At 42.7% G+C, this 27,352-nt stretch overlaps 1 protein-coding gene across 9 annotated transcripts in view; it reads right to left on the bottom strand.

Annotated features, from left to right (window-relative positions):
• The window catches only part of NEK1 (NIMA related kinase 1), a 312,305-nt gene that overhangs the window by 269,089 nt on the left and 15,864 nt on the right, over positions 1 to 27,352 (bottom strand). For all 9 annotated transcript variants that reach the window (XM_033942264.1, XM_033942234.1, XM_033942215.1 and 6 more), the window contains exon 4: positions 17,381 to 17,464. In XM_033942264.1, coding sequence (XP_033798155.1) covers positions 17,381 to 17,464 — 84 coding nt within the window. The remainder of the gene's footprint in view (positions 1 to 17,380; positions 17,465 to 27,352) is intronic.

A 27,352-nucleotide genomic window follows, 5' to 3' on the forward strand; every position in this document is an offset into this window, starting at 1 on the left:
AGTGGTACAAATTGATTTCTGGATTTTTGAATAAAAAGCCAAAAAATAATCTTAGAGACATCTGGAGCATCGAGACAAAACAGTATATTTCTGTGTCTCGTTGGCCACGAATTTGGACTTGGAGATTGAAATGTACAGCGTCACCATCTATGAGACAAAACATGGTTATTTTTGTTACATAGGATTTTCTGGACCCCAGTTCAATTAAATATAATAGATAGTTCTAAGTCTAATAGATGCTGGCATTGTCATACTGGTATAGGGACTTTGGATCATCTGTTGTATTAATATATTGGAAGTCAATTTGGGGACAAATAAATTTAGTACTAGATTCAAATGTTCCAATGTCATATGAGGCTATAATTTGTGGAACAATTTTACATGTGAAACCCACTCTAGATAAGAGTCGTCTATTTATGATCCTAACAGGTATAGCCATTCAATTGATTACAAGTAATTGGAAAAACCATGATAGAATTAATTATACATTTTGGTGGGTGAATGTGTGTACTACATACAGATACGAACGAATTAATGCAGAATGAAGGGGTTTTAGTGAGGTATTTAATATAATTTGGAGCCCATTGACTAAATTTGTAAAAACATAATAATGTATTTTCATCATATCTCTTCTTTTCTTTGGTTTATTTATCTTTACACATCCAGGGGGATGGGGGGTTGGAGGGAGCGGAATAAATATTGATAGTGATATTTGGGTAACTTTATTCGTATTGTATATTAGGATATATTCTGATATTATTATATGCAGGAAAATGAAATTATTGAATGATATTTATGTTACCTGTATAGATAATAGTGGAATATGTGGAATATCTTTTGTTCTTTCATTTGTATGACACTGTTTTTGATTAAAAATCAATAAAGAATTAAAAAAATAAAAAATAAATGTAAAGTCTTACTCTTCTGAACACACATTAGGAGAACCACATAAGCTCACCAAAATCAATGAAGTCAGATGTAGATGGCATCTTTATAAGCCAAATTAAGGAGGATAATATTTACCCTTGAGTATTTCTGCATTAGACAGGTAACACATTTCATCTGCATACATGACTGAAAACTGTCCTACACCATACACAAGGAAGAATGACAGGATGAAGACTTCCAATACAGTACTACTAAACATTTTGTTACCTCTGTTAGGCAATAATTTCTTACTACTGTACCTGTGTCTTAAATGATTTGTGTCTACCTACATACCATCTCAAAATTAGCTTAATACACATTAAAACTGAGTGAAATAGTGTGGTGGCCCTGTTAGTCCACTTTCCAATGTAGTATAAGGAAATAAAACAAAAACACAAAGGAAAAAGGGGATAACTTTTTTTATTGGACTTAACTCAATGCATTTTATGATGAGCTTTCAAAGGTAACCCTTCTTCAGATCAGAAATAAGCAAATGTTGACAAATATCAGTATGTATAAGGAAAACATGAAAGCATTCAGGGATAGGAAGAGGGAGGGGTGGGTGGGCAGGAGACGGAAAGGTGGCAGAGCAGATTTAAATGTCTTTATAGTGGGAAAGAAAGCCAGATCTCTGTTAAGTCCTGTTTGCACTGAATGATGTATATACCATATTAGAAAATGAACATGTGAAGGATCCCTTTATTGCTAAATGTTTTTCCTATGGGATCCTTTGAACTCTACTTGCACAGATTGCAGTTTGTCACACCCCAAGGATGTGTGTCATTCTCTTCTTCATGGGTTTGTGTAGGGAACTTGGAAAAACTAAGGTTATAAGAGATCTGCAACCACTACTCCAGGAAGATGAATTACAAAAGAAATATTCCCAGTTACACCTGTGCTGGCTTTCCATCAGCCACCTAATTTGAAACAAAAATTGGTGAAAAGCAAACTTCCCACACAAACCCATGAAGAAGAAAATGGCACACAAGATGGATTCACTGGTAGCGCAGGTATAAGAGATTCAGGGATTTTAAGTGAACAGAGAATATGGCGCCAAATGTGAGAAGGCCCGTTTGAAGAAGGTCACTTAGATTGAAAAGTTAGGAATAAAGTGAATGTCAGTGAGCGTTGGGAGTTTGAAAACCTGCCAGCGCTAGATTTGGTTTGATTCATTTAAGATAAGTGTTGCCACTTGAGAATTTTATAAGTGCTATTAATTAAAAAAATCATTGGCGACTGCTTTGTATTTATTACTATTAAGAGTGAAAAAAGATGCAAACATTTGTGTGTGGGATAGGTGCAAAGAAACCCATTTACAAATAAGCGAATACACTTTATTAATTTGGAAATATTAATTGGGAAGAATACATACTTTGTAAACGGGTTTCTACCAGAGCCTCTAACGTAAATCTATATATATAAAATCGGAGATATGTATGTGTGTATGTGTGTGTGTATGTGTGTATGTGCCGTGATCACGCAAAAACGGCTTGACCGATTTGAACGAAACTTGGTATGCAGTTCCCTCACTACCTGGGATGATATGTTCTGGGGGTCTCGCGGCCCACCTGCACACGTGGGCAGAGCTACAAACAGAAAATCAGATTTCACCCATTCATGTCAATGGAAAAAATGTAAAAAGCTGCCAACGCAAAAACGGCTTGCCCGATTTGAACGAAACTTGCTATGCTGATCCCTCACTACCTGGGGTGATATGTTCTGTGGGTCTTGCGGCCCACCTGCACACGTGGGCGGAGCTACAAACAGAAAATCTGATTTCACCCATTCAAGTCAATGGAAAAAATGTAAAAAGCTGTGGGACCAATTTTAACGAAACTTGGTATGCAGATCCCTCACTACCTGGGGTGATATGTTCTGGGGGTCTCGCGGCCCACCTGCACACGTGGGCGGAGCTACAAACAGAAAATCATATTTCACCCATTCAAGTCAATGGAAAAAATGTAAAAAGCTGTGGGACCGATTTGAACGCAAATTGGTATGCAGATCCCTCACTACCTGGGGTGATATGTTCTGGGGGTCTCGCGGCCCACCTGCACACGTGGGCGGAGCTACAAACAGAAAATCAGATTTCACCCATTCACGTCAATGGAAAAAATGTAAAAAGCTGTGGGACCGATTTGAACGAAACTTGGTATGCAGATCCCTCACTACCTGGGGTGATATGTTCTGGGGGTCTCGTGGCCCACCTGCACACGTGGGCGGAGCTACAAACAGAAAATCAGATTTCACCCATTCAAGTCAATGGAAAAAATGTAAAAAGCTGTGGGACCGATTTGAACGAAACTTGGTATGCAGATCCCTCACTACCTGGGGTGATATGTTCTGGGGGTCTCGCGGCCCACCTGCACACATGGGCGGAGCTACAAACAGAAAATCTGATTTCACCCATTCAAGTCAATGGTAAAAATGTAAAAAGCTGTGGGACCGATTTGAACGAAACTTGATATGCAGATCCCTCACTACCTGGGGTGATATGTTCTGGGGGTCTTGCGGCCCACCTGCACATGTGGGCGGAGCTACAAACAGAAAATCAGATTTCACCCATTCATGTCAATGGAAAAAATGTAAAGAGCTGCCATTCTCACAGTAATTCAAAAACGGCTTGACCGATTTGACCGAAACTTGGTATGCAGATCCCTCACTACCTGGGGTGATATGTTCTGGGGGGTCTCGCGGCCCACCTGCACACATGGGCGGAGCTACAAACAGAAAATCTGATTTCACCCATTCAAGTCAATGGTAAAAATGTAAAAAGCTGTGGGACCGATTTGAACGCAAATAGGTATGCAGATCCCTCACTACCTGGGGTGATATGTTCTGGGGGTCTCGCGGCCCACCTGCACACGTGGGCGGAGCTACAAACAGAAAATCAGATTTCACCCATTCACGTCAATGGAAAAAATGTAAAAAGCTGTGGGACCGGTTTGAACGAAACTTGGTATGCAGATCCCTCACTACCTGGGGTGATATGTTCTGGGGGTCTCGTGGCCCACCTGCACACGTGGGCGGAGCTACAAACAGAAAATCAGATTTCACCCATTCAAGTCAATGGAAAAAATGTAAAAAGCTGTGGGACCGATTTGAACGAAACTTGGTATGCAGATCCCTCACTACCTGGGGTGATATGTTCTGGGGGTCTCGCGGCCCACCTGCACACATGGGCGGAGCTACAAACAGAAAATCTGATTTCACCCATTCAAGTCAATGGTAAAAATGTAAAAAGCTGTGGGACCGATTTGAACGAAACTTGATATGCAGATCCCTCACTACCTGGGGTGATATGTTCTGGGGGTCTCGCGGCCCACCTGCACATGTGGGCGGAGCTACAAACAGAAAATCAGATTTCACCCATTCAAGTCAATGGAAAAAATGTAAAAAGCTGTGGGACCGATTTGAACGAAACTTGGTATGCAGATCCCTCACTACCTGGGGTGATATGTTCTGGGGGTCTCGCAGCCCACCTGCACACATGGGCGGAGCTACAAACAGAAAATCTGATTTCACCCATTCAAGTCAATGGGAAAAATGTAAAAAGCTGTGGGACCGATTTGAACGAAACTTGATATGCAGATCCCTCACTACCTGGGGTGATATGTTCTGGGGGTCTCACGGCCCACCTGCACATGTGGGCGGAGCTACAAACAGAAAATCAGATTTCACCCATTCATGTCAATGGAAAAAATGTAAAGAGCTGCCATTCTCACAGTAATTCAAAAACGGCTTGACCGATTTGACCGAAACTTGGTATGCAGATCCCTCACTACCTGGGGTGATATGTTCTGGGGGTCTCGCGGCCCACCTGCACACATGGGCGGAGCTACAAACAGAAAATCAGATTTCACCCATTCATGTCAATGGAAAAAATGTAAAAAGCTGCCATTCTCACAGTAATTCCAACTACCTGGGGTGATATGTTCTGAGGGTCTCGCAGCCCACCTGCACACGTGGGCGGAGCTACAAACAGAACATCAGATTTCACCCATTCATGTCAATGGAAAAAATGTAAAACGCTGCCATTCTCACAGTAAATCTAAAACGGCTTGACCGATTTGAACGAAACTTGGTATGCAGATCTCTCACTAACTGGGGTGATATGTTCTGGGGGTCTCTTCACCCAAGAATTTATATGTTCTTGCTCCTGGAGGTGAAACTAAAAATGTTGTTTATAATCAAGTTTTGTGTTAGTTGTATTGTATTCATTTTGTCAAATATTTCACATTATAATTTGAATATTGTACTTTTTATAAAGCTGTAAAAAAATAATTTCATTCACCACTATAAAGTATCTTTATTTGAATCCATTTACAGTGTTATTGCTATAATTAAATACCCGTGCAACGCCGGGGCATCAGCTAGTATAAAATATAAATGCTCAGCTGATGAGAACTCCCAAGCTGTCAGCTGAGGACTTCCTTTGCAGTTGGCGGGGGTCCCTTTTGCCAAGCTTGGCAGGCAGCAGTAGCGTCCCTGAGTCACAGATGCTGGCACCTCAGTGGCTCATGGATGTTGCCAGCAACTGCTGTGCTTGGTGGAGGGGAGTTCTGGCCGTTTCTAGAGGAGGTCCTCTGCTGGCAGTGCTTGGGGATCCCCACCAGTCACAGCAAGGGTCAGCAAGTACTTCAACAATGTAGAAATAAAAACAGAAATGTATTTCCTTTTCTTTTGAACACAATACAAAGACATCTGCTATATACATTTTCCAATGCTAACATATTTTAGTCAATAAATTCCGTTTTTTTACCTTTGTTGCCTGGAGACTTATTTTTCTATAAAGTTGGTCCCAGTTTCTTTTTTCCACTTTCCCATCTTCTGTAAATTCTTCTGTTGCTGTCCATTGGTTCCTCCTACCATGGTCCAGCATTTATCCCTTTCTCATCATTCACCCCTGCCCACCAGTCCCATGCCCAACATTTCTCCTTCTATTACCCCTCTCCAGCACCATGCCACATCTCTCCCTCCATTCCCTTCACCACTATGTCCAACATTCCTCCCTCTTGCATCCATTTCAATCTGTCCTACTGTTCCCTTTCCACCACAATATTTCTCCCTCTCATCTGTACCTCACTCCCTCCCTATGACCAAAAATTCGCCTTTCTTCCATTCCCTGTGTACACAACCATCTTTTTCCCTCCCTTCCTCTCTCCCAAGTTCATGCCTTCTGTGTCCAAAAACTGTTCCCTTTCCACTACAATATTTCTCCCTCTCATCTGTACCTCACTCCCTCCCTATGACCAAAAATTCTCCTTTCTTCCATTCCCTGTGTACACAACCATCTCTTTCCCTCCCTTCCTCTCTCCCAAGTTCATGCCTTCTGTGTCCAAAAACGCATTCCGTCCCCCACCTCAGCATCTCTTTCCCTCCCTTCCTCTTTCCCAAGTTTATGCCTCGTATCCAAAAACGCACTCCCTCCCCCCTTTTGTGTTCCGCGTTTGTTTCCCAGCCCTCATCTGCAAGCAAATTACCTTAGTAACTTTCTCAGCCAAATGGAGCTCGAGCCGCGAGGCTCATCTTCTATTTCCTGCCTGCCCTGCCACAGCACACATAGCTGACCAGAAGTCTTCTCCGATGTCGCTAACGTCAGTACTAACGTCGCTTTGCTTAAGCCCTCCCTCCGATATCAGTGCTGACATCGGGGAAGACTTCCGGTCGGCTATGTGTACTACGGCAGGGCAGTTGGAAAAAAAATACGAGCCTCGTGGCTCGAGTTGTATCGAACCCCGCAGGATCCCCGCGACCTTAGGAGGTAGAAGCAGGTACTATAGAAAGGACGGCCTACACCTCACCAAACAGGGAGCAAGAGTCCTGGCTGAGAACATGAAGAAGTCCATTGAGAAGGTTTTAAACTGAAAATTAGGGGAGAGCCGACAGTCGACAACCCGTCGATGGCACGGACACCAGGACAGACCAAGGAGGAAACTTTAAGCAACCACGCGATTACAGGGCAAGAACAAGGTGATACAACAAGAGGCAATGAAACAGATCAAATGGATACAAAAAAAGATGTGAGGACCACTAAATCCATGAAATTAGCGCGAACAGAACTTAAATGTATGTATACGAATGCCAGATGCTTAGGAAACAAAATGGACGAACTGGAAGAATTAGCAAAAAGAAAACAACTGGATATCATAGGAATAACAGAAACGTGGTGGAATGAAGAAAATGAATGGGACACAGCATTGCAAGGATATAAACTATACAGAAGAGATAGGATTAGGCAAAAAGGGGGAGATATTGCCCTGTATGTCCATGAGGAAATAGATTCTGTTAGGGATAGAGAAACAGAAGTTAATGATAAACTAGAGTCCCTCTGGATAAAGATTCCTGGACAAAAAGAAGCAGACATACGAATTGGCCTCTATTATCGACCCCCGGGACAGAGTGAGGAAACAGACAAAGAAATGATGGAGGAAATTAATAGTAGAAGTAGATCAGGAAATGTAACGATCATGGGAGACTTCAACTTTCCGGGGATAAACTGGAATTTGGGAATGTCAAGCTGCGGCAGGGAGATAAAATTCCTAGAATTGATAGGAGATTGCTTCCTTGAACAAATGGTAGGAGAACCGACAAGAGGAAACGCAATCCTAGACTTGGTAATAAATGGCATTACTGGGAGGACAGCAGACGTTGAAGTTACGGCCCCGCTGGGGACAAGTGATCACAATATAATCAATTTTACCATTGGCATTGGAAGGGGGAAACCAATCAAGACTAAAGCCACGACCTTTAACTTCAAAAAAGGGAATTATGACAACATGAGAACCATGGTTAGAAAAAGGCTCAGGAAGGGCAGAGCTGAAATTCAAACAGTTGAGCAAGCATGGTCTCTACTGAAAAACTTTACTAATAGGGAGAAAGTCACTAGAATTCTGTGATGAAAGTAATAATATTCTTTATTGAATCACAGCTCTTTATTTTATTTATAGCTATTAAGCTAACATATTAAAAACAAACGCTTATCATTCTCAGCAAAATATTGATTCAGTTTCCAGTAACGCTGAAACAAGTCATGTGATTAGATGGTATATCACAATATCTAGAAATTCCAGCCATTTACAACACCCATGGCGGAACAAGTATTAAAGTCAATAGCAGCGTTAATGGATTGTGCAACTAGTGCAAATTGTGCAAAGAATTTTTTGTAATGTGCTGAAGTGCTATTAAAGTGCTGGTTAAAGTGCCATGTGCTTTTTATTTCAATGTCTGGCCCCCCTCTACTGAAAAACACCATCATAGAAGCACAGAATATCCACATACCAAAGATATCCAAAGGAAGGCGAAAAAAGAAAAAAGGAGAACCAGCTTGGTTATCCAAAGAGGTTAAGGATGCAGTAAGAGAAAAGAGGAACTCGTTCAAAAAATGGAAACAGGAAAAAACAGTGGAGGCCTGGAACTGTCACAAAATCGATCAGAAAAAGTGTCATAAAGTGATAAGGGATGCCAAAAAAGTCTATGAAGAAAAGATAGCGCAAGAAGCCAAAAACTTCAAGCCCTTTTTAAGATATATAAAAGGAAAAAACCAGCAAGAGAGGCAGTGGGCCCTCTCGATGACCAAGAAAGGAAAGGGTCAATCAAAGAAGACAAACAAGTTGCCGATAAGTTAAATGCATTCTTTGCCTCTGTCTTCACAAATGAGGACACTACAACAATGCCAGACACAGGGAATATATTCACTGGAGGCATAGAGGAAAGCCTCGCAACAGTAAATGTGGAGTTGGACATGATATACTTTCAGATTGACAAACTAAAAAGTAGACAAACTAAAAAGTGACAAATCCCCTGGACCGGATGGAATTCACCCGAGAGTATTAAAGGAACTTAAGGCAGAAATTGGCGAACTATTGCAATCCTTAGCTAACATGTCAATTAGAACCGGGCAAATACCAGAGGACTGGAAGATAGCAAATGTCATCCCAATTTTCAAAAAAGGATCAAGAGGCGAACCAGGAAACTACAGACCTGTGAGCCTCACATCAGTTCCTGGGAAGATAATTGAGGCACTAATTAAAGACAACATTGTACAACACTTGGACGATCACAACCTAATAAGGGCTATTCAACACGGCTTTAGGAAAGGGAAGTCATGTCTGACGAATCTGCTTCAATTCTTTGAGAAGGTGAACAAACATTTGGATAGTGGAGATCCAGTGGATATAGTTTACTTGGACTTCCAGAAAGCGTTTGACAAGGTTCCGCATGCAAGGCTTATGAAAAAGCTACTGAGCCATGGAATAGTAGGAGAGGTGCACGGATGGATTGGAAAATGGCTAGAGAACAGAAGGCAGAGGGTTAGCATAAATGGGCAATTTTCGGACTGGGAGAGAGTGACTAGCGGCGTACCCCAGGGTTCGGTTCTTGGGCCTATCTTGTTTAATATTTTTATAAATGACCTTGAAGAGGAAACAACATGCAATATAGCAAAGTTTGCAGATGATACAAAACTATGTTGAATGGTTGGCTCTATAGGGGACTGCGAGGATCTCCAGAAGGATCTAAACCAGCTGGAAACTTGGGCGAAAAACTGGCAGATGAATTTTAACATAGACAAATGCAAGGTGATGCATCTAGGAAAGAAAAACAAAGAACATGAGTATAAGATGATGGGGGTGACATTAGCCAAATGTGAACAGGAAAGGGATTTGGGGGTACTGATAGATAGAACCCTAAAGCCTTCGGCTCAATGTGCAGCGGCGGCGAAGAAAGCAAATAGGATGTTGGGCATGATCAAGAAGGGGATCACGAGTAGATCGGAAGAGGTCATAATGCCACTTTACAGAGCAATGGTCAGTCCTCACTTGGAATACTGTGTCCAACACTGGTCTCCATACCTTAAGAAGGATATAACTCTGCTGGAGAAGGTGCAGAGACGAGCCACGAAACTAGTCAAAGGTATGGAGAATTTGAGTTACAAAGAACGCCTCAGAAAACTGGGACTATTCACCCTCGAAAAGAGAAGATTGAGAGGGGATTTGATAGAGACCTTTAAAATATTAAAAGGATTCGATAAAATAGACCAGGAAACAGCATTACTAACATTTTCGGAGGTGACACGCACACGGGGTCATAGCCTAAAACTGAGTGGCACCAGATTTAGGACAAATGTTAGGAAGTTCTGTTTCACACAGCGAGTGGTTGGAGCTTGGAATGCTCTCCCGGAGGAAGTTGTGGCGGAAACTACTGTTCCGAGTTTTAAGCGCAAGTTGGATGCACACCTTCTGGTAAATTGTATTGGGGAATACGGGGTATCCCGGTCTCCAAAAAGGAGTACCTAAATGGGCCGCCGCGTGCGCGGATCATCGGACAGGATGGACCTCGGTCTGATCCGGTGAAGGCATTTCTTATGTTCTTATGTCCCCATGGGATCCCCGCGACCTTAGGAGGCGTCCCCACGGGATCCCTGTGACCTGAAGGGGGAACCTGCGGGATCTCCGCGGGTCCTGCCTGATTCCCATCATCCCTGTTCCCATGCGGCTCTCTAAAAGAGACTAGAGGGGGCTAAGCTCATAGCTCCCGCCCCTCCTTGCATACCCATGGCACGTGGTATATGGACACTCTCCACAGGCGCTCATTCAGCGCAAACTTGTCATGATATAGGGGTAAAACCACCTAAGGAGTCTTTATAATTTTACAATCAATTTAAACCAAACATGGATGTGTTTTAGAGGTAGATAGAGGCTTTTAAAATAAAATCCAAGATGGCCACTTTGGCAGCATTTTGGCACTAAAAAATGGCCCATGGGAGCAAAATTAAAAGTTCAAAAACACTGAAAATAGGAATTTAGTGGTGGAGGACCCTTGGGATAAGCCCAGAAAACCTTAGTTTTGCCAATTTCTAACCCACCCAATTTTCCCCATAGACAGTAATGAGCTGTGCCTGCATCACCTTCTCACTGCAACTGGAAATGAAGAAGGAATTTCTGCCTCAGACAAGCAAGGATAGCTTTAGTAACTCGTCTCTTTGGGTTGCCTTTTATTCAGGTTCCAAAAGCTGAAATCCTTGAACCCTCCTATTCCCACACAATTCTTTAGGGGGGTGCAGCTGACCTCTGCCAAGCCTCCCAAGCAGTTACGGGGTTTAATCAGCCTGTACTCAAGCGCCAACTCAAAAGGCGAGCACCTCTCCCAGGAAACCTATTCCCAAGCTCCAAATGTTAAACATAGAAACATGTTGAAAGATAAAGGCCAAATGGCCCATCCAGTATGCATATCTGCAGTATCCCACGCTTTCTTGAACTCAGACACAGCCTCTGTCTCCACCACCTCTTCCGGGAGTCTGTTCCATGCATCTATCACCCTTTCTGTAAAAAAGTATTTCCTTAGATTACTCCCAAATCTATCGACTCTTAACTTCATTCTATGCCCTCTTATTCCAGAGCTTCCTTTCAAATGAACACAACTCGTATGTGTTTACGCCATATAGATATTTAAATGTCTCTATCATATCTCCCTTTTCCTGCCTTTCCTCCAAAGTACGTTATAATCTCAGTCAATACTCTGGCATTGGTAAACCATTCATAATACCACAACTATATCTCTCAATACCGCTCTCTCTTCTTAATAAATTGCTGAAGCCCTGATAGTTTGACTAAAGCAATTTATTAAGAAGAGAGAGCGGCATTGAGAGATATAGTTGTGGTTTCCTCCAAAGTATAAAACCAAAAAAACTCTGTGGAGTGACAATGTTCCCAAATGGACTTTATTTGAAAGTATCAAAGTTCCAAAGGTACACTAAAATCATCCACATAAAATAATTCCATCCACATAAAAGTAAATCATCCACATAAGAGCCTTAAAGGACCTAGTCCGCTAGGGATACAGGACCCAACACGGTCCGCGTTTCGACAAAAAGTCTTCTTCAGGGGTCCCTGGGGTCCTATAAAGGTGAGTACGTGGGAAACAATTGTGTGGTGAACCAGAAGTAAGACACTGCTTTTTGTCGAAACACGGACTGTGTTGACAGAGCTGTTCAAAAAGGTGGAGTAACTCTCTATGTAAAGATCAATATCCAAGCGACCGAAATGCAAGGGACCTGGGGAGAGGAAGAAGCGATATGGATTGCTCTGAAAAGAGAAGATGGAACTTCTATCTACGTGGGTGTAGTCTACAGACCTCCGACTCAATCGCAGCAAAATGATAAGGATCTGATTGTGGATATCCAAAAGTTTGGAAGGAAAGAGGAGGTGCTGCTGTTGGGAGATTTCAACCTGCCGGATGCAAACTGGAATGTTCCGTCTGCAGAAACGGAAAGAAGTAGGGAGATTGTGGATGCCTTTCAAGTGGTTCTACTCAGACAAATGGTGACAGAAGCCACGAGGGAAAAAGCGATATTGGATCTGGTCCTCACAAATGGAGAGAGTATCTCTAATGTTTGAGTGGGTGCTCACCTGGGAAGTAGCAATCATCAAACGGTTTGGTTTGATATAACGGCTAAAGTGGAGAGCAGCCGCACGATACTTAAAGTCCTAGATTTCAAATGTACGGACTTTAATGAAATGGGAGAGTACCTGAAGAAAGAGCTGTTAGGATGGGAGGACATAAGAGAAGTGGAAAGACAATGGTCTAAGCTGAAAGGAGCGATAAAAATGGCTATGGACCTTTATGTGAAGAAAATAAATAAAAACAAGAGAAAAAGGAAGCCGATATGGTTCTCCAAACTAGAGGCAGAGAAAATAAAGGCGAAAGAGTTGGCGTTCGTGAAATATAAAAAAAACCCAAGAAGAGGAGTGCAGAAAGGATTACAGGGTGAAACTGAAAGAAGCCAAGAGAGAGATACGTCTGGCAAAAGCACAGGCAGAAGAACAAATGGCTAAAAATGTAAAAAAGGGAGACAAAAATTTTTTCAGATATATTAGTGAAAAGAGGAACATGAAAAATGGAATTGCTAAACTAAAAGATGCTGGGAACCGATATGTGGAGAGTGCTGAGGAAAAAGCAAATGTGCTAAACAAATACTTCTGTTCTGTGTTCAAAGAAGAAAATCCTGGAGAAGGACCGAGATTGTCTTGCAAAGTTACATGAGAAAATAGAGTAGATTCTGCGCCATTCATGAAGGAGAGTGTTTATGAGCAACTTGAAAAACTGAAGGTGGACAAAGTGATGGGAACAGACGGGATCCATCCCAGGATACTGAGGGAGCTCAGAGAGGTTCTGGAGGTCCTATTAAAGACTTATTCAACAAATCTCTGGAGATGGGAGTGGTTCCCGGGGATTGGAGGAGAGCGGATGTGGTCCCTATTCACAAAAGTGGTCACAGGGATGAAGCAGGAAACTACAGGCCAGAGAGCCTCACTTCAGTTGTTGGAAAAATAATGGAAGTGTTGCTGAAAGAAAGGATAGTGTACTTCCTTGAATCTAATGGGTTACAGGATCCGAGGCAACATGGCTTTAAAAAGGTAAATCGTGCCAAACGAACCTGATTGAATTTTTGGATTGGGTGACCGGAGAGCTGTGAACACAGAAGTATTTGTTTAACACATTTGCTTTTTCCTCATCACTCTCCACATATCGGTTCCCAGCATCTTTTAGTTTAGCAATTCCATTTTTTCATCTTCCTCCTTTCACTAATATATCTGAAAAAAATTTTGTCTCCCTTTTTTTACATTTTTAGCCATTTGTTCTTCCACCTGTGCTTTCGCCAGACGTATCTCTCTCTTGGCTTCTTTCAGTTTCACCCTGTAGTCCTCTTGGGTTTTTTTATATTTCACGAACGCCAACTCTTTCGCCTTTATTTTCTCCGCCACTAGTTTGGAGAACCATATCGGCTTCCTTTTTCTCTTGTTTTTATTTATTTTCTTCACATAAAGGTCCATAGCCATTTTTATCGCTCCTTTCAGCTTAGACCACTGTCTTTCCACTACTCTTATGTCCTCCCATCCTAACAGCTCTTTCTTCAGGTACTCTCCCATTTCATTAAAGTCCGTACGTTTGAAATCTAAGACTACGTATCGTGCGGCTGCTCTCCACTTTAACCGTTATATCAAACCAAACTGTTTGATGATCGCTACTTCCCAGGTGAGCACCCACTCGAGCATTAGAGATACTCTCTCCATTTGTGAGGACCAGATCCAATATCGCTTTGTCCCTCGTGGGTTCCGTCACCATTTGTCTGAGTAGAGCCTCTTGAAAGGCATCCACAATCTCCCTACTCATTGTGAAGAAAGTTCAGCAAGATTTAGTTGAAGGATTTGTGACCTCAAAAGAATTTAAATTTTTGTGCCCCAAGATCTGTGTCATTCCAGTTTTATACACTCTCCCTAAAATCCACAAGTGGTTAAATAATCTGCCTGGTTATCTGAACATTTCAGGGAGAGATTCCAATCTGTAGCTTTTGTCTTCTTTTATAGATGTGTTGTTTTTTTTTTTTAACTCTTTGTAGCTTCTTCTCCATCTCACATCAAGGATACTACACATTTTTCCAGATATGGTCAGAAGTCGATTTCACTGGTGTTCAGCAATTTGTGATGGTGATCCTAGGATGCTAAAACTTTGTATACCTCCGTTTTCCAGAAGGAAGCTCTGGATGTCATCACACAATTTCTAGTTGTGCCCATAGACCACATGAAGACCCAACTGAATTTCTACCTACCCTAGTGGAGATCGCTTTATGTGATAAACATTTTTTGATTATGGAGAAGATTTATTTACAAATATCAGGAGTGGTGATGGGAACTACATTTGTTCCTACCATTGCGAATCTTTATATGTCACAATATGAGAATCGTAGGTTCACCAATTCTCCAGATAAAGACAAAATTTTTCTCTGGTGAAGATATATCGATTATGTGTTTTTATTATGGACGGGGGATGAGGATGCTTTAGATCAGGGGTGTCCAACCTGCGGCCTGAGGGCCGCATCGGCCCAGTGAAATATTTTGTGAGGCCCCGGTCGAGGGCGATGCAGTGTTTTCTTCTGCTGCCCCTGGGTATTTACCGTCTTGCCGGCTCCCTCCTCTGTCTTGCTGCGCATTTGTGCGGCCCCAGAAACATTTTTTTCGGCCAATGCGGCCCAGGGAAGCCAAAAGGTTGGATACCCCTGCTATAGATCCTTTGTGATCCAGTTTGCAATGGACTATTCTATGGTTAAAGTACATTTTCTGTATGTGAAAATTGTACAAATTCACTTTTTCACACAAGTATTTAAGAAACCAACTGACCATATTACTATGCTACAATATGAGAGTGATCATCCAAAAAGAATAGTCTTCCTTACTCTCAGTTACAAGATGTTTTTAAAACTAAGTTAAAAATGTATTGTTAGATTTAAGGAAGAAGGGTTATCCTGCCCACATTTTTTGTTCTGCATATAAACAGGCCAAATACACACATTATGGAATGGATAAATAGCAATTGGTCCAATGTCAATTCAATTGAAATCATTGATGTGTTTTGCAATATTTGTTGAGAGGGGAAAAGTTGGCCAAAATTCTAAAGAAGAATTGGGACATTATGAAAACCCACTCACTATTCAATGATCACCGAGTCAGATGTAGTTGACTCTTCCTGAAATTGACTATCCAATAGAGTCCCTAGGGGAGATCTACCACCTGCTGCACTGTGTGCATGCCTTCCTGTCTTGAGGGGGCTCTGATTAGCCAATCATTCAGGTACGGGTGGACCTATATGCCCATTCTGCAAAGGTGAACTGCTACTACCACCATCATCTTGGTAGAGCCGTGGTCAATCTGAAAGGCAGTGCCTCTGGAGGAACATGGAATCTCAGATATTTTCTGTGATCAGGAAAAATGGAAATGTGAAGATATGCCTCCATTAAATCCAGTGAGGCTAGGAACTCGCCCGGAGCAACTGCCGCAATGACTGACTGGACCATCTCCATGCGAAAGCGTGAAACTCTCATTGCCTTGTTTATGGACATTAGGTCCAGGATAATCCTCCAATCTTCTGTGCCTTTCTTGGGCACAATAAAGTATATGGAGTATCCGCTGGAGCCCGATTCTTCTTCAGGGACATTAATGTCCAAGAGTTGTTGTACCATCGCTCAGACCCTGGACTCCTTCTCTGGCCGTCCGGCTGAGGAGTCGAGGAACAGATCTGGAGAACAGTGAGAAAACTTGTTCTTGTGAACCCTCCTGAATAATGTCCAGAGCCCAGCAATCTGATAGATCTGTTCCATTCCCTGCAGAAAACTGACAGTCTCCCACCAATGTGAGGAGGCCTGGCAATTGGATCTGGCATCATTGTGGCTTTTTAGTGGCTAAGCCACCATGCGTCCCTGAGGATTGTTGGTGTCTGTAGTTGCCAAATCTTTGTCTGGAACCTTGGAAGGGTATCTGGGAAGAGGAACCTGAGGAGAATTTGCAGGATCTCGGAAAGGAATGAAAATTGCCTTGGCCACCTCTGGTGGAACGTCAAATTCTGCTGTCTGATAAAAATTTGGGATGGCAATCCACCATATTAGCCATAAGGTCATTCAAGCTTTTACCAAAAAGCATCTATCCCTTAAAAGGTAATCTGCTTAAAGTAGCCTTGGAGGCTGAATCACCCACCCACTGATTAATCCAGAGCATCCGGTGGGCAGAAACGGCATAAGCCAACAGCTTGCTCAGGACTCTGATGATGTCATAGAAAGCATCGACCACATACTCCACTCCTTCTATAATCAAATGGGGACAGACATCCTCCAGCTAAAAAGGACTATGCCACAACCTGGTATGATAGGTCCATGTCACAAAGGAGGCAGCCGCTGCTGCTTTGATACCCAAAACTAACGCTTCAAACTTTCTTTTAAGGACCACATTCACCTTGCAATCTTGTACATCCTTCAGCATCACTCCTCCCTTACTAGGATGTTTAGTCACTTGAGCTACCACAGAATCAACCTTCAGCTACAAAAACAGAGACAGGGACCCTAAATCATCCAAAGACGCAGCGGATCCTTGAGTTAATAAAGGCATGGAAAGGGACTTCCAGTCCTCCCAGTCCTGTTCAGAGCAGATCAGAACACACCTTCTCAGTACTGAAGAGAGCTATTCTCCACTGGTGAAGGGAAGGAGTTGAAAGATATGAGTGACATCCTTCTGCAAAGTTTGGACTAAAGGAGAACAACAGCTTCAGTATAGAATCCTATGTCTTTGCAACAGAAAGCTCTAATATGCCTATTTGAGGCAATCAAAAAAAAACCCAACTGGTTAGATGTACCTCCAGAACAAGATTGGGATAATACTGGTTTAAACAATAACGCTTGGAGGTTAAACATAGTGGAGGAAGGGGAACCATATTGGATCAAACATAGGACCCTAACATTCATCTACCCAGGACAATAGATAACCAGAAAAAACAACATGACTTAAGTGATAGCTTACAAGTTTCTAAGACTGGTAGCTGAGATGTAGCCATGCAATGTTATACAATAGGTCCAGCTGGTCTGCTGCCACAATGTACTACGTTACTATGAGAAACAAAATCAACAAACCTGTGATTTTATGTCTCGATGCAGAATTTTTCGGTCATGCACATGTTTTAGTGCTAAACAAATCTGTACAAACCAGTCCATAACCTGTTAAAAAAATTTAAAAAGTTGTGTGTTTATATTTATTGCCATCTTGACCTTTCTATATGCATGCAAATGGAGATCACAGGGATGGGGACCTTAGGACGTAAGCGGTAAGCCCTTGGAGGATAAGTTGTTTACAAACAGATCTCAAAATGTTATGGTCATTTAAGACCAGTTGTTCTCAAACCTGTCTTGGGTGACTATCCACCCACCACCTGGGTTTCTAGAATATCCCTAATGAATATGCTTGAAAGGTGACAGGCATGCAAATCTGCATATTCATTAGATATCCTGACAACCCAGCTTGCAAGTGGTCCCCCAGAATACTGTAGGTTTGAGAACACAGGGATTTATACAGCCCCTGTTCCAAACTAAAATCAACATCACTGTAGCAAGATCCTTCCTTAAATAGTTTTCAGAGGTAACAGTCCTTTTTCCAGATCAAGACAAAAATGACCGATTTGCTTTTTTTTTGTTTTGAAGGAGACAGTGTTAAGTCCAAAAAAGTAGTCAAGACAAAGTTAATCTTTTTTTTATATATATATATTAGGATTTGCTGCAAAATGATACTTTAACAAGAAGAGTATATTACATTCAAGCATTTTTTAAAAACCAGAAATGGGTAATGGTTTGAATAAATAAATGCAGCCCTGTCCTGAAGCATTTAAATGATTTATGTACTATAATTTACTCAACAATTTGACAGATCAGAAAAGAGGCCTCTAAATAGATTAAATAAATTCACAATCTGAATGCAGACTTATGTCTATAAGAGGATGTACAGTAGAGGTACATTCACAGAACCTCAGGGAAGCCAAGATAGTGGCTTAACTGAGGTGTCTTCTCTTCATCTGACTCGAGACAGAAAAAGCAGGACTCATGGAAGGAGGCAGTGAATGTGGGTCGCTGTTCCAAGCATCACATGGAAAGGAACACAGAGCCTACTTTCCCATTTGGGGTGCTGCCTGCTCCAGTACTCTTCCCAAGATGTGCAATGCCTCCTTCTCGCATGCTCCAAGAAGACTTGAACCGCCTCATTCTGAAGCGTGCTCTCAAAGTGTAGGAGAGCCAGCCGGATTGATCAAAGTTCCAGGCAATTGATCGACCATTTTCATTTGGAAAGGGAACAATATCCCCAGACTGGAATGTCTTTGCAAAGCACCCTCCCAGCCATCAAGACTGACATCTGTCATCAAGATCACCCAGGTATAAAGATGCGGAGGATGACTCCTCTGGATAGAGAGGATTCAACCTCTAGGTTAGACTACGCCAAGTCTCCAGCAGATCCCTCTGAGGACTCCAACAAGAGATAAACACATCCTATAGTGGGCACAAATGAGCCCTTGTCCAGAGCACTACATCTATAGTCATGGCTATCAACTCCAGAACCTGTAGGGATTGCCAGGCTGTCCTGGCGTAACTCAGGAAGAAACAGCTTGTTCATTCCCAGGATGAAACGAACCCCAGGTATTCCAGGACTTACCAAGTTTTACCAAGTTTACCAAGTTTTATTTAAAATTTGATATACCACTTAAAAAAAAATTGTCCAAGCGGTGTACAAAGTCATAACTATTAAAATCAAAGGGGAAGACACTGGACGATAGGACTTATATGACATATAGAAAACAAGAGGATTAGGGGAGAAATACAATTTGTAATAGGAGAGAGAGACATAAAAGGTCTCACAGATGGAGGGGGATATGCTGACTTTTCTGAAAGGTGACCACCCAGCCTACTCTCTGCAGCTGTTGGACAAACTGTTGCATTGCTTGACATCCTTCAGACTTCAACAGAGCCCTGATGAGCTAAATGTCCAGATACAGATGGACTTGAATCCCGAACTTCCATAGGTGGACTACCACAACCACCATCACCTTGGGAAAGGTTAGAGGCATCGTCGCCAGCACAAAGGGCAAGGCTGCAAACTGGAAGTTTAATGACATGGAACCTCAAGTATCTACAGTGCCCCGGAAAAGTGGGAATATGACATTAGGCCTCCGTCAAATCCAGAGAGGCCAGAAAGACCACTGGCACTACTGAGGCAATTACCGACTGAACTTTTTCCATTCTGAATGGAGGAATCTGGAGGGCTACATTGATCGCTTTAAAATCCAGAATTACTCTCCAATCTTCGGAGCCTCTCTGTGGTATGATGAAGTATATCAAATATCTGCCTAAGCCTGAGCCAAACTCTGGAACAGGATCTATGGCCGATATGTCCAGCAATCTCTGGACAGTAGCTCTGACTTTAACCACTTTGTCTGGTCTCCCTGTTGGAGAATCCAGAAAAAAATTCTAGAAGAGGCCGATAAAACTTGGAGCTTGTACCTTTCTCGCAGATTGCCCAGCACCCAGCAATCTGTAATGATGTCCGTCCACTCCTCCAGAAATGCTGAGAGCAACCCTCTGATCTGCAGAGGGTCGGCCGAGGGTCTGGCATCATAACTGATCCACCAACTGTTGTTTGGTGCTTGATTCAGACACAGTCCCGGAAGAGGTAGTGGAAACAGACTGTATATGAATTCAAGAGGGATAGGCACATGGGATCTCTCAGAGAGAGAAAGAGATAATGGTTACTGTGGATGGGCAGACTAGATGAGTCATTTGATCTTTATCTATCATCGTGTTTCTATGTTTCTGTGATAAGATCTCTGACACAAAGGACCAAAGAAAACTGACAATATCGCCTGGAGGGATGAAAACTAGAATGCCCCAGTCCCCTAGAAGACCAAGGCCTGCTGTCCGGCAAGGACTTAGGCTTACAGACCTGCACACTAGCCATTAGATCATCCAGACCCTTACCAAACAATAATTGCTCTTTAAAGGGTAGTTTACCGAGGGTCACCTTGGACGAAAAATCACCGGACCATTGCCGGATCCACAACACCTGGCGCTTAGAGACAGAGTAAGCCGATAACTTGCTCACCACTCTGAATAAGTCATACAGGGCATCAGCCATATAGTCTACTCCAGAAATCAAAATGGAAGATCCTTAAGCACAATGGCGTCAGGATCATGATGCAGCTTGAAATGACTAGCAACAAAGGATGCAACAACAGCTGCTCTCAAACCCAAGGTCACGGAATTAAAAAAAAATTTCAGCACAAAAGTGACCCTGCGGTGTTGTGCGTTCCTCAATAGCACGCCACCTTAACTGGGGAGAGAATGTAATGTAATTTATTTCTTATATACCGCGAAGTGTGCTTTATGACCTGCGCCATCAGGGAGTCCACCTTTGGAGAAACAAAATGCTGATTAAAGGTCACTGCCATTAAATATAGCTTGGACATGGCCTTGGCCACTCCAGAGGACCCTCTGGTACTTCTCAGGATTCGTGAGTATCTTTCCAAAGTCTGGATGATCAGAAAAAGAGGAAAATTGCAGCTTCGGGCTACTCATAAGAGAGTACTGTGTTGTCGAGGACTGGCTAGCCTCCAATTTCAATTCCTGAAGGGATTCTGAAATAATCCCTATCAACACAAAGTCTGAATAGTTTCTGCATAGTGATGTCCCTCCCCAAGATCCAGAGCTTCACTCAGATCTGGATCCTGGAGATTCGTAACTGCAGCCAAATCCCCCACTGTGGAAGTGCCTGTCTGAGAAAGCAAAGACATAAGGACATCATCTGGATCAACCGAGTCATACATGGGCCCCTGACACCAACAGAGACGCCATGGTAGGCAGATTTGGTGAATCTTTATTGGCTAGATAAGCCTGAAACAGCATATTAGTAAAGTCCGGGGGAAAGCCTTTACTTTGCGGGGCAGCCTCCTCCTCTGAACCCTTCTTGGAGCTCTAGGAGCATCTGCAGGCATTAGGCATGGAATTGCAGCTGCATTTCACCGGGGGATGCACTTGAACTGCCCCCAGCCCAATTTTGGACTTTTTGGATGATCCTCAGATTGACTGAGGGTTAGAATCCCCGAAAGGGGTGAGGAGCTAAGGCGGATGTCATCTCCCCCCTCATGCACCGCACAGCACATGGAACAAAGATGCTCACCAAACAGCCATCCGCCACAAATGGGGCATAAATCCTGAGGAGTCCATCTGACCCGTTATCTTGCAAAAACAAAATGTTTTGAGGTACATAAACGTTGAGTGCCAGGGATCCAATTCCCTTGCAAATCTTTCCCCCTCTGCTCACTCAGTCAGGGGTCGCTCTTACAGCCCAATCTGCAGTCTTTATACCTAACAGCTTAGTATCTCTTGGCCTGACTTCAGCAGATTCTAATCTCTCTCAGTACAAGCCATTTTAATTGCTTCTAGAAAACCTTCTACTCAGCAATGCTATCAACAGAAGTGGAAACACTTTAATACGTGGTGTATTCTCCATCACCAAGATGATCTATCTTCTTTTCTACTTTCAGTATTGGATTATCTTCTCCATTTATCCAATTCTGGGCTGAAAATCACCTCGGTTAGAGTTCACCTCAGTGCTATTAGTGCTTTCCATATTCCTATCAACAATAAATCTCTGGCCTCTTACCCTCTTATTTCCAGGTTTATAAAGGGACTTTTCAATTCCAAACCTCCATTCAAGCCACCTCCAGTTGTCTGGGATCTTAATATAGTCCTAGCCAGTTTGATGAAAACCACTATTTGAACCAATGGAATCCACTCATCTCAGGTTTCTCACTTGGAAAGTGGTCTTCATGATCTCTCTCACATCTGCCCGTTGAGGGAGATATCAGGATCATGATGGCTGGCTCGTTCTTGACTTTGACCAATATCTTAAGAATGAGGATTGGTGGAAATGCATACAGGAACATGTCTGTCCAATCCAGGAGACAGGCATCCGCTTCCAGATGTTGAGGAGAATACTGTCTGGAGTAGAAGTGAGGCAATTTGTGATGGTAGGGAGATGCAAACAGGTCTATCTGAGGAGTCTCCCATTATGAGAAAATGTGGCGTAATACTTTGGAGTTGAGAGTCCACTCGGGCGGTCGAAGAAATCTGCCAAGTTTGTCGGCTAGAGTATTCTGTGACCCTTGAACATACAAGGCTTTGATAAATATGTTTTGAGCAATTGCCTAGTTCCAAATGTGCTCGGTTTCTTGACAAAGAGGAAGAGAGCCTGTTCCTCCTTGTTTGTTAATGTAATACATCATTACTTGATTGTCCGTGCGAACCATAAGGACCTGATTGGAAAGACTGCTCTAAAAGGTTTTTAGAGTATTTCGAATTACTCTCAGCTCTAATAGGTTGATGTGTAATGTCTTCTCTTGAGCAGACCAGCAACCTTGTGTGCAAAGACCATTCACGTGAGCTACCCAAGCATACATGGACATGTCTGTGGTAAGCACTTTCTTTTTTTTTTTTTTTTTGTAATTTTTATTTATAATTATACAATCTTATTTTACAAGAATTAATTCTTGTACATTGAATACAGGAAAGAAAATTTTAACGCAATAGTACTTTTGCCACAATCATCATAATGATGATAATACACCCCTTCTTAGACCACAATAAACAGGGGTTGACCAAAACTAAAATTAGAGAGAAATTTAAAGGAATAATACAAAAAAGAAAGGCATAATGTATCTAGCGCCCAATTATTATTATCCCTTAATCCTTGATGATCTGCTTAACATCTAGAAATTCCTTCAGATGGTTAGGAGAGAAAAAAACATATTTAACACCTAAGTACCTAACCAGGCATTTGCAGGGATACACCAATAAAAATGTTGCTCCAATATTTATAGTCTGTTGTCGCATTGCAAGAAAATCTTTCCTCCGTTCTTGTGTAGTCTTAGCTACATCAGGATATATCCATATTTTCCGTCCCCCAAATAATTTTTGGGAATTTTTGAAAAACAATTTCATAATTATATTCACATCCTGTTCAAAGACAAATGATACTAGTAATGTTGCTCTGTCCATTTCAGATGTTATCGTTTGTTCCAATAAAGCCGTCACATTTGCAAAATCTATCACATTTGTCTCTCCTTCTCTTACTTTCCAAATCTCATTTCCATCTTCATTTACCTTTCCTTTTCCATTTCCATCAGGCATCTTTTTATTTGGTAAATAATAAATTTTATTAATTGGAGGAATACAATTTGAAGAAATTTCCAAATTCTCAATGAGGTATCTTTTCAGCAAATCAATAGGTAACATTCCTGAAATTTGAGGAAAATTTAGAAAGCGGAGGTTCAAACGCCTGTTAAAATTTTCAAATTGTTCTAGTTTCTTATGAATGATAGAGCTATCTTTAATTGAAGCCAATTTGAATTGTTGCAATTGTTGTATGTCCCCCTGCATTTGCTTGGCTTGGCCTGTAAACTCCATTTTCATAGATTCAACTGACCCAGTCAAAATTTCCAGTTTTTCATTTAATTTTGTTACCTCATCAGTTGATTTTTCAATTTTCCCTTCCATCCTCTGCAACAATTGCCAGATGCTGTTCAAAGAAACCTCCGTTTGAGAGAGGGAAAAATCCCCTCTCTCTGCTGTTGATTCCATCTGCCGTCCCGCCGACAACGCTGAGCCCTCGCCGGGAGACCCCACGCTTTCACTTCCGGAAGCGTGTGTCTCTCGCCACAGCGCTTCGGCTGTAGCCGGACACGGAGGCGTCGTGGGAGCTGAAGGAGACAACGATGTTTCAATGCCCGAAAGGGCCAGTGACTCCCTCCCGTCACCGCCCAACGCCGAGCTCTCCACTCCAGCCTGTGTGAGCGCCGGAGAAGGCGCGAAGAAACGGTCCATCGTCTGCTGAGTCGGGGTGGACATCAGGGCCGACGAGGCAGAAGCCCTAAGCACCCCTTTCCTCTTAAGAGGCATCCGTATAAGGTATTTGAAAAACGCAGATTAGGAACTTGTTGAGAGCGTCTCTCGCAGCTCCTCTACATCGCCGCCATTTTGGTCCACTCCCAGTTCCGTGGTAAGCACTTTCTGATGTGAAGGGATGTGAAATAGTAGACCTCTGGAAAGGTTGGACAGGTCCATCCACCACTGAAGAGATTGACAAAGAGATGAGGTGACTAATCTTTTGAGAGAAGGGATCGAGAGCTTGAGACCATTGAGATGCTAGGGTCCACTGAGTTGATCTGAGATTGAGCCATGCGAACAGTGTAACATGGACTGTGGATGCTACATCATCTGTCTGGCTGAAATGGTTTGTAGAAGTGAGATCTGGTTGCAAAATTGAAGCAAAGTGTCTTGTCTTTGTTGAGGTAGAAAAGCCTGTAGATGAACAGTGTCGGGTAGGGCTCCTATAAATTGCGGTCTTTGAGAGGGTTGAAGTTGGAACTTTGGAAAGTTGACTTTGAACCCTAGCAGCTGAAGAAATATTATCATCAATTATGTTGCGGAAAGAACAGCTTGAGAAGATGCAGCAAATCGTCTAGATATGGAAACATTTGAAACCCGTGAGTTTTTAGGGTTGCTGCCATGATCACTAGGCACTTGGCAAATACTCTTAGAGAAGAAGCCAGGCAGAATGGCAGAACTTTGTACTGGAAGTGTTGATGAGCTATGCAAAAATGCAGAAACTTTCCCTGAGCAGGATGTATGGATATATGCATGTAAGCTTCTTTGAGGTCCAGAGATCATAGCCCTTCATTTCATTCTATAAGAGGGTATAAAGTCCCTAGAGTTAGCATGCACAACTTTTCTTTGACTTGGTATTTGTTTAAGTCTCAGAGGTCGTGAATTGGTCAAAGACCTTCCGTCTTCTTTGGGATTAGAAAATACCTGGAGTAGAACTCCTGATTTTATTGAGAAGGAGGAATTACTTCTATGGCATTTTGTTGAAGCAGAGCTTCTATTTCCTGAAGAAGATGGGATATCTGTTGTGATGTGAAAGAGGACCCAAAAATCCATCGTGATGAGAGTCCAACGTCAATGATACAATTTTAGTCACCTTCCGATAGGTTGGGGAAGAGGCTGAGAAGGAGAAATGGTGGCCATGCTCGCCAGAAGCACGTCAAAAAGACTGAGCAGGCTTTAGAGGAGCTGAAGACTGGGTCTTTTGAGGTTTCTGCTGCTTTTGTCTCTTCTGTGGTGGAGGCTTGGAAAAAAAAGTTACAGGGTATTGTTTTTTTATAAGAATAAGAAGCAGGTTTTGGAGCATGGAATGTTGGCTAAATGGTCTTGAAGATAAATATCCATGTCAGAGACTCGTAGCCAAGCAAAACGTATCATAGCAACAGACATGGCAGATGCTCTGGCTGACATTTCAAAAGCATCACATGGCATTCTTACCATATATTTTCTGGTTTGCAGGAGACTATGAGTAGTTTGCTGAAAATCTGTAAGATGTTGTGGGGGAATATACTGTTCAAAGTCTGTCAATTTCTGATGTTTAAAATAAAACAACATATAGAAGTTGTAATTAAGGACTCTATTGGCCAACAGAGTTTTGGTAGAGATGGTGACCAATTTGTCTATAGTATGACCCTCACTCCCCGGTGGTGCAGAAGCATAAACCCTGGTACTGGAAGATTTTTTAAGGGTCTATTCCACAAGCAATGATTGGTGTTGTAGTTGCGATTTGTCATATCCAGGGCTCGAGGAATGGGCATTGACATGGCAGATGAGGTTCAACGTGGATAAGTGTAAAGTGATGCATGTCGGTAACAAAAGTCTCAGGCATGAATACAGGATGTCCGGGGCAGTATTTGGAGAGACCTCCCAGGAAAGGGACCTGGGAGTTCTGATCAACAAGTCGATGAAGCCGTCTGCACAATGTGCGGCGGCAGCAAAAAGGGCAAACAGAATGCTAGGAATGATAAAGAAGGGGATTGCGAACAGATCGGAGAAGGTTATCATACCGCTGTACCGGGCAATGGTATGCCCTCACCTGGAATACTGCGTACAGCACTGGTCGCCATACATGAAGAAGGACATGGTACTACTTGAGAGGGTCCAGAGAAGAGCAACCAAGATGGTTAAGGGGTTGGAGGAGCTGTCGTACAATGAAAGATTGGAGAAACTGGGCCTCTTCTCCCTCGAACAGAGGAAATTGAGAGGGGACATGATCGAAACATTCAAGGTACTGAATGGGATAGACTTAGTAGATAAGGACAGGTTGTTCACCCTCTCCAAGGTAGGGAGAATGAGAGGACACTCTCTAAAGTTGAAAGGGGATAGATTCCAGAATCTGTTGTAGGAGAGAGCACCCTCCAGGGATTCAAGACAGGGTTGGACAGGTTCCTGCTGAACAAGAAGTGCGCTGGTAGGGCTAGTCTCAGTTAGGGTACTGGCCTTTGACCTGGGGGCTGCCGCGTGAGTGGACTGCTGGGCACGATAGACCACTGGTCTGACCCAGCAGCGGCAATTCTTATGTTCTTATCAATTTTTCTTGGGGCTGCAGTGACAGAAAGAGGAGTCTCCTGGTTTTTAAAGAATACCTCATCAAGCAGATTATGCAAGGGTAACTTGAAAAGTTCTTTAGGAGGCTCATCATAATCCAAGGCATCAATGAGCTCTGCTCTGGGCTTAGTGTCAGCCTCTAATATGACAATTTTGCCCAACTGTCCAATATATTTAGTAAATGAAAGTCCTTCAGGTGGAGATCTTGGAGGAGGAGGAGATGGATCTGAAGGTATACCATATGACTCAGGAGCAGACAAAGTAGGCTCACACTCTTGAGTCAGTATGGTGACATAAGAGATCAGAATCAACTGCAGGAACTCCAGGTAACTCTCTGTAAGATGAAGATTATAGTAGAGAATGATGAGATGTTGTTACTCAATGTCTTCAGTACCGATCCAATGAAGATGACAAAGAGGAGCGACAAGAGGTTCTTTTATCCCTGGAAATATGGGATCGATATGATGCAGAGTGGCGATGCCTCGATGCAGAGCATCTAGTCGATGAAGAGCATTGACGCTGCAATGGCGAGGATTGATGCCTCAATGAAGAGCAGCAATGTCTACTGGAGGATCGATA

Source organism: Geotrypetes seraphini, chromosome 1, assembly GCF_902459505.1.
Source record: "Geotrypetes seraphini chromosome 1, aGeoSer1.1, whole genome shotgun sequence".
Classification (NCBI taxonomy): Eukaryota; Metazoa; Chordata; class Amphibia; order Gymnophiona; family Dermophiidae; genus Geotrypetes; species Geotrypetes seraphini.